Source organism: Helianthus annuus, chromosome 3, assembly GCF_002127325.2.
Source record: "Helianthus annuus cultivar XRQ/B chromosome 3, HanXRQr2.0-SUNRISE, whole genome shotgun sequence".
Classification (NCBI taxonomy): domain Eukaryota; kingdom Viridiplantae; phylum Streptophyta; class Magnoliopsida; order Asterales; family Asteraceae; genus Helianthus; species Helianthus annuus.
Window position 1 is genome coordinate 169729119 of NC_035435.2, and position 13906 is coordinate 169743024.

Sequence of the window (13906 nt, forward strand, 5' to 3'; positions counted from 1 at the left end):
AACCGACGAGCCACGACATCTCTCGTATTTATGCCGCACATGAGGCTAGATGGCATTTTCCCGGGATGCTCGGTAGCATCGATTGTACACATATCGAGTGGAAAAATTGTCCAAGAGAGTTGCGAGGGGCGTATGTGAGGGGAGACATCAAAAGACCAACCATCATACTAGAAGCGGTGGCGTCGAATGATTTATGGATTTGGCATTCGTATTTCGGTGTCCCAGGTTCAAACAACGACATCAATGTGTTGCACACGTCGCCGTTGTTCCAAAGCGTAACGGATGGTACCGCACCTTCCTCTCCTTTCTATGTGAACGGTCGACATTACAGACGAGGCTTTTATCTTGTCGATGGTATCTACCCGTCTTGGTCTGTTTTTGTGAAAGCTCCCTCATTTCCCGTCGAGGCTAAAGAAAAGGCGTTCAAAAAATTGCAAGAATCGGCAAGAAAAGATGTTGAGAGGGCGTTTGGTGTTTTAAAGGGTAGATGGGGTATACTACACCGACCGGTTCGTTCGATGACCAAGAAAGCAATACATAGCATAGTGTATGCGTGTATCATATTGCACAATATGTTGATCAAACACGACGGACGTGCAATATCCCCGGATTGGGTACCGGATCCTCCTACACAAGTTCAAGTTCCACAAGATATCAATTTACAATTGCGTAACGAAGAAACTCACTTTCGGTTGAGATACGATTTAATCGAACTAGTAGGTTCTCTAGGTTTGGAGTTTCCGGATTCGGACGAGGAGTAGGTTTTTTTTTTTTTTTTTTTTTTTTAAATTGTATGTTCCTAGTATGTTAAATTCGAGGAGTAGGTTTTTTTTTTTTTTTTTTTTTAAATTGTATGTTCCTAGTATGTTAAATTGAAATAGTATGTTTTAAAATTAATGAAATTTTTAATTTTAGTGTTTTATTGTTAATTTCTAATTTAAAAATAAAAGTTAAAAAAATTGGGAGGGAGTGATAGAATCCATCACTAGTGATTCCACCCCTAGTCCATTTCTATCACTAGTGATGGAAATATGGTTGATGACATGGCATTAGTTGATTGGATAGTGGGAGTGATGGAATCCATCACTAGTGATTCCACCCCTAGTCCCCTAATGGAACTTTGCACGGTGGGCTTCCTCTGGAATTGTAGTGTGTCGGGTCACTAGTGTCGTCTGCATTCGTGGGTGTGGATGATATTCCGTCATTAAGTTTACCTGGTGATCGGTATAACTAAGTTAGAAACTCGTGTATTGCACGGATTGAATAAAGAAAATATTAGTTTGCATCGAAGATTTAGAAATCATAAAACAATGATATTTGACATAATATGACCTATTATTATTGCTTTATTTAATTAACTTTTTAATTTACTTAGAAGTGTAAATTAATAAAAAGAATACGAAATAGTAAGTTAATAAAAGCGAGAAAAAGTCTTGGACTTACATAATTGTGATCCGTGACATAAGGAGTTACTTGTTTACTAGATATATATTTATGTAGTATGTTTAAGATTAGGGTTTTTTTTTTTTTTTTTTTGTATAGTTTTATTAGCATAATTTTTTACTTGTAATATACTAATTTTTTTTTTATATAAAACAACTAAGCTCATTTTGATTATTAATGTTGCCACTGCCACCTATAATAATTCATACCCATTGATGGTTTTCATAGATCACGGATGCTCATGTGCCATTGAATTAGTGATTTTAATTTTGATCCTTCAATATTATTTTTCACATAGTTGGATTTTTTTTAATACAAATACAAGCTAATATGCTATTATTTATCAAATTAGGCTTAAAATAATTAAAGTGTGTCGTGGAGGAGTGTGATCTAATAATATTATTATGTTCCTTAGCTGTTTGCTTTTGTGTTTGGTCTATAAATAACGCGTTTTCATAATTGCCGTTTGGTGATATGGATTGGTTTCTAAATTACTCCACCTTTTATGCCGAACTACCCGTTTTTATATTATAATAATATATATATTACTCTCTAATAATAATTAAAACATATTTCTGGTACTCTTTTAGACTATCTAGTGAACATATATGGATGTAATATGCACTAATTAGTGCTTTAAAAAAAATGCACTAATTAGTCTATATTAACGAATATAACTCGAATCGTTGGGTGTGCAAAGCTCGATTCAAACCGTTTTAATAAGCATCAAACTGAAACTTGATTTTACCGGATAAGGACCACTTAACTACTATCGGTTCTTGAGCCACGACTCTATTATTGTAAGTTTTTTCGGTAGCCACAAAAACTTGTTAGGAAAAACTCATAGGCCCCACTGATACACTAGTAACCAACTAGGAAAAACACAATTTACTTTGGACAAGTAAAAGTAACCTTCATGAGGATGGTAGAATCCACTAGAAGCTTTTGTTGAACCTAAAGACATGTTAGGAAAAAATCAAATGCTTACCATTAAATCATCCATTTTAAGTGTTGTCGTTTTGATATAGGGTTGTAGACGTAGATCATCCGTTCAAACAATGCCGTCTCATTAATGTGATTGAAAACTAAAAAATCAATCGTGATAATAAATTCTTTGTTTATGAATATTTGCCCACGCATTGTAAGTTATGAATACATAAAATCCAAAATATATAGAAAAATAAATAAAGAAAAAATTGTCATTTTATGGAATTACTGATAGACGAAACGAATAAATCCATACTTAAATCTTTATATATTACTTATATTTCACAATATAAAAAAGAACCAACGTATTGTTTGAAGCAAATAATTGAATGTATAAAAGGTTAAAAAGTAAGCGTGTTTTAGGTGGTGTGTAGAAGCTCTGCTCAACGGATATATGTTAGAAAGGGACCCGCAAACGACCGTTAAATGTTAATTAAAGCCAAGAGAGAAAGGGGACACACGCGCCATTCCAACGTCTTTTTTTTTTTTTTAATTCCTTTCTTAGAAAGTATATTGTAATTGCTTCTCTATTTCAATATATCTTCAAAATATTTTTCTACTTTCTAATTCTATTATATACATACAGTTGGCGGACCCAGATATTTTTCCATAGGGGTGCAGAACATTTTTAAAATTTTAGGCCCCAAGATATATAAGTAAAAAAATCGGTTCGTGTCGGGTCGGGTCATGTAAAATAAAAGAATATTGAACTAAATTTATATAACCATCAAAAATATGTTAAACCTTGTTACAAACATAATTAGAACGTCACCCTACGGGTTTTCATTTTTTGAAATCTATCCAAAACATGGCTCCATAACATATTACATAATATATCAACTATTCAAGCCCTAGAAATCATAATGTAAATAAGCCTAAGAGTGAATTTCAAGTTTTGTCCTTTATCTTTAGGCCACTTTGCAAGTTTTGTCCTTTATGTTTAAATTTGACGAGTTTTGTCCTTTATGTTTAAAAATCAAGCACGTTTTGTCCTTTATGCTTGATTTTTAAGGACAAAACGTGCTTGATTTTTTAAACATAAAGGACAAAACGTGTTTGATTTTTAAACATAAAGGGTAAAACGTGCTTGATTTTTAAACATAAAGGACAAAACTCGTCAAATTTAAACATAAAGGACAAAACTTGCAAAGTGGCCTAAAGATAAAGGACAAAACTTGAAATTCACTCTAAGCCTAAAAATCATCTAAACAACATATACACCATAAGAGTGGGGATCCTACGGAAAGTGTGTTTTTCCTAAAAAGTGTAAAAAGTCATAAAACACAATAATTTCAGGCATAAAACACACCTAAAACTCACAAATAATAGAATGATATTACTAAAACACCATATTCAAACTCTAATAGTCCATAAAAACTTCAAACACACCATCGTAGAACTATGAATATAAAACACACAATGCTAAACAACATAAAACACAATAATATTTGTCATTCCACAATCAGAGCCTTAACATCTAAAACACAACACAAAACCCACATACATGATGTTTTAGTAATCTTCATCATATTTTTTGTGGGTTTTTGGTGTGTTTAATGGTTGACATTATGGTGTTTTATGACTTTTTACACTTTTTAGGAAATTTGGACTTTCTGGCCAACTCCTATCCTACACCATAAAAAGAAAAAGCCAAACATTCTTCACTAACAAATATAACCCACCAGATCTACTGTGTGGTGTATGCGGCTATAAAAAAGGCAAAATATCATCACTAACAAAATATAACCCACCATATAAGATAATGAAAAACAAAACGAAGCACATGTCTACTGTCATGGTTAGTATGCGGCTAATATCAACAAAAAAAGCAACCAAAATTCATCAAAAATAACAAAGAAATTTACCCGTGTTCGATCAGCGGTGGTATGGTGGCTGATTACGGTGGTATGAGGCTGCTGACTGTTCACTGCTATCGCTGGTGTTCTGATCGCTGGCGTGCAGGGAGGATATAGAAAGCGGGGGAGAATATGTAAGGGTTTTGGGCTTGTTTATTTTATTTTGAGTTAAATGCTTGGTTGGTCCTTGTGGTTTACAAAAATTGCAGACTTGGTCCTAGTGGTTTACTAATTACACGCGTGGTCCCAAAACTTGTCAAAAATGCACTCGGTTGGTCCCCAGCACTAACCTTAGTTAAATTTCTCAGTTAACTATGTGTGAAATGACTATGTTACCCTTGAACAATTAAAAACCCCACCACAACCTGCATCATCTTCATCACCATCTCCGGCGACCTGTCGGCCGTCCGGTTTCTCCGGCGAATCAGAGACTTCATCTTCACATGACAAAGACCACACCCGAACATGAACCCGAATCGACTAGCCCAAAACCGTACCGTCACCCGAGCCGAAACAGAAGCTGAAACTTGAGCCAAAACTAACTCCCCGTTTTCTCTCTCCGGCTCTCTGATTATGTCGCTGTCGTTGCCTCCACTACCGAAAATCAGAAAACCTCACCGGCTAGTCGCCGGCCGTTGAGCCACCTGTCGGCTCGTCGCTTCCCTGTTCCGATTGGAGCACCCATCCGCCGCCACCATCACGCGCCGCTACCATCTGTGGTGGTCGGCCGGTCACCGTAGAGAGGGAGGAAGAAGGAGAGAGGGTGACCGAGAGGGTGTTTGGCTTGGGTTATGTATGTGTGTTTGAGTTGTAGTTAAGGTTCTGTGTGTGTATGTAGAGGATATAGGGTTTCTTCATGGAGAAGATGATGAGGATCTGGTTATGTGTGGCTGGAATTTTTCAAAAGTGTTAGGGTTTTTTTGTGTGGGTGTTTAGATAGAGTTGCGGAGAAATGGAAATTGAGGGGATAAGTTGTTCTTTAGGTTGAAGATGAAATCAGAGACTTCATCTTCACACACCCACAAAAATGATGATGGTGATGCAGATGATGAAGGTTGTGGGGGGTTTTAATTTTTTAATTCTTAGTTTTAGGTTTTTAATTGTTCAAGGGTAATATAGTCATTTCACACATAGTTAACTGAGAAATCTAACTGAGGTTAGGGCTGGGGACCAACCGAGTGTATTTTTGAAAAGTTTTGGGACCACGCGTGTAATTAGTAAATCACTAGGACCAAGTCTGCAATTTTTGCAAACCACAGGGACCAACCAAGCATTTAACTCTTTTATTTTAGTTTGAAATATTGTTGATTTGTTGGGTTTGTTTATTGGACTAAAACTTAGTAGTGGGCTAGTTAAATGTATTAGGTATTTGGGTTTAGTTATTTAGATATTAAAAGTAGGGCTGTTCACGAGCCGAACCGAACCGATCAGACCTTTGCTCGTGCTCGGTTCGTTTACAAACCGATCTGAACCGAATCGAGCGTCTTTTCAACCGAGCCAAAGTCGAGCGAGCGTCTTTCGATCCGAGCATTTTTCAAACGAACATCGAGCGAGTATCGAGCGCTGCAGAATAAACAAAGAAAGTGACGATGGGAGTGCTAGTTTTAGAATAAAGTGCAGTTTTCGTCCCTGATGTTTCGTCCAATAGAACACAAGTAAAAATTTAACAAATAACAAGGAATACAAGAACACTCAACTAGTTCTATCGAGATTAACTAAGCAGGAAGATAAATCGTCGACCGATTGAAACATACCCTTGTTCTATCGGAAGTTTGAAATTGAATGGATCGATTGAAGCTAAACCCTTGCGAGTTGGCGTCTTGGCGAGTAGCGATGGAGAAATCGAATAACGATTGCCAATGGGGGTTTTTGATCAGGGCTTGCACTTCTGAATCAAATGGCGGGTTGAGACTTGAGTGTTGATCGACGTTTCACATTTTAGTATTTGAAATTTTGACTCAATTACTCAAATGGACATTTAAGTATTGGATAATGAACTATTGGTATTGGATTTCAATTCTAATTACTTAAATGAGCTCTATTTGGATCTTGGACCAAACATTATTAATGTTGGTTTCTAGTCATTTCTTTAAAAATGATACACACACAAACACAAATATATATGTATATATATATTAAAAGATAAATCGAGCCGAACCGAACTGAGCGGACCTTTGCTCGTGTTTGGTTCGTTTACAAACCGAGCCGATCCGAACCGAGCATTTTTTTAATCGAGCTGAATCGAACGAGCAAATTTCGAGCAATTTTCGAGCGAGCATCGAACGAGCGTCGAGCGCCGAGCAATTTGAACAGCCCTAATTAAAAGTTATATAATTTAGGTAGTATTTAAAAAAAATAAGAGTTTACTAAAAAAAATTAAATTATAAATTGATAACACTTTTTACCTAAGGGGTGCGGACGGAAAATTCCAAGGGGTGCGGAAGAAAAATTCCAAGGGGTGCGGACGGGGTTTTCGACGGAACTTAGCACTAGATTTTTTTTTCCCGGGGGTGCGCCCGCCCACCTTGGCTTTGTCTTAAGTCCGCCCCTGTTTACACACAGAATTATTTATCCAATATTGACCCCAAGTAAATTTTTATTCCATGTTTTAAAAACCGGTTCAAACGGGCTGGTAGTACCTGTTGAACTGCCCGGTACACCCGGTTGAACCGCTCGAGTCCCGGTTAAACCGTTTCTGAGCCCAATCCGATACGGTATAAAAACCGGATTTTAAAACATCGCTTTTAATAATTGATAAAATTTCAAGAGGTATATGCAAGAGAGGGGTTCACACTTAATAAAACCATTGAAATTAAGGTGTTGCTCTCCTTGAGGGCAAGAGTTTGAGCTCCGCTAAAGACGGATTTTGTATAATTTTAACCGCAAAAAATAAACATGGAGTGTAGGTTTTGGTCCCGTAGTGGACACTATTGTAATTGTTGTTCCGTCAAATGGTGTGGGTTTTAGTCATGTACTAAGCAATGATGTAATATTTATAAGTTCAGTTTTTTTTTTTTTGAACGGTTGATTTTATTAGAGAAACAACACTAGCAAGAAGCTAGAATACACAAGAAAATTTTCATAATATAGAACGAGCACCAATCCGACCAAACTAGAGAATGCATTTTCTTTGGTTTTTCACCCAAAGGAAGTTAGTTGTCACGGAGTTATTCTTGAACTCTCGTGCGACACTTAGAATACTTCTAAGTTCAGCCTTTTGGATGGGTTTGGTTATGTATAACAGCGGAAGTCTTTGTTTGTGAAGATCACAAGTATGATTTTGTAGTGCGATACTACAACAAAGATGGTTATGTATTACTTGAACAAAGTTACAAGTACAAAGTGTTTACAAGAAGTTGGTTATGAGTAAGTTATGAGTGGGTTATGTGGGGTGAGTACAAATGTGGCCTCACATCCCTATTTATACTAGTTGGGAACTGATCTAGATAGTTCTATATCAAGATCATTCCCTTACAACATTCTACATAATATTATCTAGATAGTTCTTCATAAATATCATGCTTCATTGATAAATTTCTAGAGTCTTCTAGGTTGAATTTGAAGGCTGTTTTGACTAGCCCTTTCCAGCAATTTCTAGAGCTTTCTTGGTTTGATGTTGGTCTTTATTATGCTCCCATGGTGTTGGAACAATGTGGGTTGTTCCGGATCCTTCCGGGCGGCTCCAGACGTGACTAGATGGCCCCTGAAAGTTCTAGAAAGCAGAAATTTTGTGCTGAATTTTGGCGGGGCATGACATAGTGGTCTTGATTTCAGCTAATCGTTTGGAGATATCCACCCGATTATTTGAGAAAATCACATCATTTCGCAATTTCCAAATACTATAGGAGGACAATGGCATGGACAACTTTCTTCAATGGATGTATGAGTTTAGGCTTTAGCCTTTAGAAAAAAGGTATAAACAAACACAAAATGAAATTAAAGAAATTTGACGTTTGGCTTTTTTAAAAAAAAAAAAAAAAAAACAAAACAAAACAAAATACAGGAATGTTTTGAGATTGCTAATTAAAACTACCTATTTGTAGGGGTGTACTTGTTATCCGCTCGGTTAAAAGCTCCAATGAGCCGAGCCTTAACGAGCCCGAGACTAAAATACAAAGCTCATTTAGGCTCGCGAAAGTCCAAACAAAATTTTAGTTTTTTTTTCTATATAATATAATTATAGTGATGATAACATTAGAGAACTTTGGCTTTGCGTAAGTAATATTCAAGCAAGCTCGAGCGAGCTTTTAGCTCATTTGAGATTCTCAAAATAGCTCGAGCCGAGCTGTATTTCAGGCTCGAGCTCTGCCCGATAACTAAACGGGCTCTATTTCAGGCTCGGGTTCTTTAAAACTTGGCTCGTTCGAGCTTTTAAGCGAGTCGATAACGAGTAACTCTCGAGCCTCTGGGCTTGTTTACACCTCTACTCAAAACATCTAATAAAGTTATCATATATCAATAACTAAGAAGAAAAAAAACAACCCATGAAAAAAAAACATCAAACAACCATGTTGGATGAAGTCAACAACTCACCTTTTACCAATTAGTTATCAATCCAAACAACCAAAAAAAAAAAAAAAGATGACTCCAAACCTTTGCCTGTTTGATTTCACTAAGTCTATTTGTAACTACTTGTACCAGCAGCAGCCCACTTTTGATTTCACTAACTTTGAGATACATGATTGAAAACAGCAGCCCACTCTTGCTTAGTAGCAACCGGTATTGTCCAGTCGCCAATACTCGGAGACCAAACATCGTCAGTTGCATAGCTCAGGCACCAACTAACTTTTTCTGGCGGATTCTTGAAATCAAATGTGAAAGCCGCATGAACTTTTTTCCTAGCAGTCGTCTTCTTTTTTTTAGTTTGGGGCGTAGGAGTAGAACCCTTAGCGCTCTGAAAAAAAAAACATCATTGCGTATAAATATCAACCGAAACATCATTCATTGCCGTATAATTATAAAAATATTTCAATTAGCTTACAGCGTCATCAGAACTTGCGGTTGGAGTTGATGGCTTCTTTCGCTTGCTCCCTGTTTCGAGAAAAGTCAACACTTCATTCTTTGACCGCAGACGATGGCCAGATGGCGCAATATAGTACTGTTCAAACCACATGCAATATAACTTTATTAGAATAGAAATATCGACTTATTGCCAAGATGTATAAATGGAAATATGAAAGCTAGAGTCTCGATAAGATTCGTCATTTATTCCACAAACATGTAAAAGAAAAGCTGACGGACCATTTTTGGACTTGCACATATGTTAGATGAAAGTAGAAACAACATAAACTTGGAGTTTCGACATTGTTCCTCCCCTAAATGAAATTAGATTGACCTAGTTTAGTAACGTCAAGTGTATTGCACATAAGGGCATTTTGGTCATTTCTCTTCGTCTTCTAGCTCTCAATGGAAAGTTCTCGATCGTCTACCTATACATCTTCAATATCGTCTTCGTCTTCTCTGACCATTTCCCTTTAACGCCAACATCTCCTCTAGTTAGTTATACATACACACTATGTTGTCAAAGACGCAAGGCGCAGGCGAGGCGCATCGGTCTCGCCCGGAGCCTAGGTGCAAGGCGCAAAAAAAGCGTGGGCTTTTTTAAGAAAAGCGCACATAGAGAAAAAAAATATAAAAAATATGTTATGCTTTGATAATAAATAAGATTCCACATATAAAATTAAAAAAACTATTATATATGCCATTTAAGATCATGTAGCTAATAGTTTTGCACGCGTGAGGCAGTTTTGCACGCACTCGGTTTCGTTTTTAATGGTCATTTGTGCTGTTTTACCTTTTCCCCTGCGCCTCAACAACATTTTTTGCGCCTAGGCGCGCGCTTTTTGCGCCTCAGCACCGTTTTTTCAAAAAAATCCCATTTTTACGCCTAGGCTACCACCAGGCGCAATAGGTGCGCCTCGCTGCGCCCGGGCGCCTAGGCGCGCGCTTTTTGCGCTTTTGACAACATACACACGAATCACGATACAAGAACATTGCCACCTACGACGCATATCACCACCTTCACCATGCAATTAATCACCAACGACAGATTTGAGTTCAAATAGGCATACGGCTGTGATTTAAATGACAATTAGGTTTTCCAATGAAGATGAGGTCGATGAGAGCCTCGACTCACCAACACACCAATGTTCTCCACCATCGAATGAAGCAAGAACAACCTCAATCGAACTTATGAATTCGGCATTAAACAGCAATGTGCGTATATTTGTATACATATATATATATACTAACATCATTTAAAATTTAACAAATACCAGGTTAGCATTAAACAACAATTTATGTGTATTCCAAAACACAGTTATCCAATAAATCAAAGATGTAAACTAAGTAGCATTTACATATATGTATATATGCTTCATTAAAATTAACAAAAGCTTCCATATAAACCTTCCAAAAAATTTATACGACCCAACACTAATAGCGCGTAAACAAAAACCCAAACCCGACAACCTAAATACCTTTTAAATTCAGTTTATTAAGTTAAACCAAATTTCCCCTAACTCCGGTGGATCATCGAGACATAGAAAACAAAAAAACGAGCCCCATATGCCATCACATGCAAAGCGCGTTAGGTTACTTAACCGAGGTTAATGTTAATCCAATTTTGTTAAAAGGGAAATTAATGTTGATAGGCGTTTTCTTTACCCTGAAACGATCAAAATCCGGAAAATTTAAAGGTAAAAGGGTCAACTGTTTATAAGATCCTACTTTCATATAAGGTATCACTTATTTAGCTAAATATATGCTATCTTTTCTTATATACTCACCATATCCATCACATCCCTAACCAACTAATATTAATCCAAAGTCCAAACCAAATCCTAACAAATCTACGCCATGAAAAAGTTTCACATGATTAATTAATATACGACGACTCTATTTCGAAAAGCGTGTCACAACCGCAGTGTCAAACACAACAGATCCCGCCATCCCGGTCCATCAATTAGGCTACCAGACTTTGCATATTTAAACAACTTTCCTCGATTTTTATCAAACACAAAAGGCTTGTGCAAGTTACTACTAAATCGCGGCGTTTACAGTCGTAACAAGCCCTACAAAATTCTATAAAAATGCTAAAGCTTCAGCCTTCAAGTAATAGAAAATATACGAAAAAACTACATACAAAACGAAAAGTCGAAAACAGGTGACCGCTGACAAACACCATCAGTAACAGACCAAAAAACACAAATTTTTCCAATGTAGCATAATCACCTCATTAAAAAAAAAAAAAAAAAAAAAAAAAAAAAAAAAAAAAAAACCTAAATCCCTTAAAGCTAAACCCTGAAAAATAAACCCTAAACCCCAAACCCTAAACCAGACAGCAGACTCGAACAAACTAATTATGTGTTCTTTATATCAACCTTAACCTAAATGGCTACATACATACACATACCATATAAAACAATCAAAACCTATAATTCCATAACATGTATCCACAACAAACACACCCCAACAAAAACACAAACTTTAAACAAAAACTAGCATACTTCAATAACATATAATTAATTACCGACCCTGTCAACAGTGCCTTCAGTGGCTCCAGAAGTTCGTTTCTTTAAAGTCATTTGCCAATCATCAGGCAGCCATGAGGGTCTAGGATACTTCTGAAGAAGATCGTCAGGGTTCGTTGGTTCCTTTGAGGCGCTCTGGGGTTCCTTTGAGGCGCTCTGATGTGCTCCGTTGGTTGGATCGATGAAAGATCCGGATCCCAGAAGTGGGTCGGGTGTGGCAGGCGGGTCTTCGGGCTCCGATGGGGTTATGGTCGGAGTTGGGTGGTCGGCGTCGGCCGGAAGGTGTTCGGGATTGGACATGAAAGTGGGTTGTGAATACCGAGGGGATGCGATTGGGGGTTGGGGGTGAGGGTTGGGTTGGTCTAGACTAGTGGTGAGTTTTTATATAGGGAAAATTACATCTGTAGCCCTTTGACCAAGAGACAATTTTCAAAAATAGCCATTTGACCAGGCATAAAAAAGCCTGGTCACGCTCCCCATCCCAATGAACCGTCATTTTTATGCACCTTCAATCCAGCCACAACCAAGTGGACACGTGTCCTTCTAGCAGAATGGGCTTTATGCCGCTACCTCTCAAGCCGAGCCGCTTCATGCCCGAGCCGAGCCGCTTCGCCCCCTGCCCCACAAGCTAGCCAAGCCGCTACAAGTACAAGCCATGACCTTTCAAGGCCAAGCCGAGCCGCTATGTTTTTGTGTATATATATGTTTACCACAAGTACAGGCCATGACCTTTCAAGGCCAAGCTGAGCCGCTACAAGTACAAGCCATGACCTTTCATGACCTTGAGATTTATGGTGTTAAATTTTCAAAACTCTTGTTAAATTTCAGTAGTATTTTTTAAAAAAAAATATCAAAATTTATCGGCGGTTTTACAGTGTGTTCGGCTGGTTCCTGCTAGTACTCCATTTTCCATGCCAGAAGTTAACTTTACTGATAAGGTAATACTTATATTTTTTTAATTTATAATTTTTATAAATCTTTCATAATAAGCATTAATTCAATAAATTTAAAAATTTTAGGGTGTAGCTGACGCGTTTGAATTCTACGATAATAGTTATCGTGTGCCAACCGACAACTTAATGCAAGAAGATATTGTAAGTTATAAACTCATGAAATTTTTGAAAATATATTTTTTCGAACTGTTTAGTCTTTATATATTTTATTTTCTCGTAGAATGAGGATCCGGAGTTGGTGAAATTGAGGCGCTCTGAACGGCTTGTGAAGCCCTCCTCCTGTGTGCTATCACCATTTATTGTATTCAAACAAAGAAAACGAGAAGACAAAAAACACATGTGTGCAAAATCCAGATGTTATATATATATATATAGTTACGAAATTATACATAAAAAACACATGTAAAGGCTTGGGCATGTGTTGAAAGGTCATAAAATTCAAATGAAACGACTTGGGGTAGGTGGCAATGCTGAAGCGGCTTAGATCCAGCGTGTAGCGGCTCGGGATGGGGCGAAGCGGCTCGGCTTGGCCATGAAACGGCATGGCTTGGCAGTACCACAATGCGGCATAAATCAGAGATTGAGCGAAGCGGCTCGGCTTGGGCATGAAGCGGCTCGGCTTGAGAGGTAGCGGCATAAAGCCCATTCAGCTAGGAGGACACGTGTCCGCTTGGTTGTGGCTGGATTGAAGGTGCATAAAATTGACGGTTCACTGGGATGGGGGAGCGTGATCGGGCTTTTTTATGCCTGGTCAAATGGCTATTTTTGTAAATTGCCTTGGTCAAAGTCTACTGCTGTAATTTTCCCTTTTATATATGTGGTTGGTCTAGCCTAGTGGTTTAGTTTTTATATATTGTTATTAAGGCTGGAGGGTGTGGTTGGAGCCTCTAGAGGCTTTATCAGGTCATGCCAGCGTCACATATGATCCACCTTAGGCTATGAGGTGTGGATGGAGCCCCAAGGGGCTTTATCATCCCATGTAGGATCCATGTCACCGCCATGTCAGCAAATGGGCTTTATCATTCCCCCCCCTTAATTTGGAGGGTGTGGATGGAGCCCCGTGTAATGATTAAGTAATTATTTATTTAAAGATTAATTTTTTTAAATTAAATGACAATTTTAATAACTACAAAAT

At 37.7% G+C, this 13906-nt stretch overlaps 1 protein-coding gene across 1 annotated transcript; it reads right to left on the minus strand.

Moving 5' to 3' along the window:
• Positions 1–8771: 8771 nt before the first annotated feature.
• LOC110930698 (methyl-CpG-binding domain-containing protein 5) lies at positions 8772–12188 on the minus strand. Its single transcript, XM_022174049.2, has 3 exons — positions 11822–12188; positions 9268–9384; positions 8772–9180 (listed from the first exon to the last, which is right to left on the minus strand). The coding sequence occupies exons 1-3, from the start codon at positions 12116–12118 to the stop codon at positions 8950–8952; spliced, it is 645 nt and encodes a 214-aa protein (XP_022029741.1). The 5' UTR covers positions 12119–12188; the 3' UTR covers positions 8772–8949.
• Positions 12189–13906: the final 1718 nt, after the last annotated feature.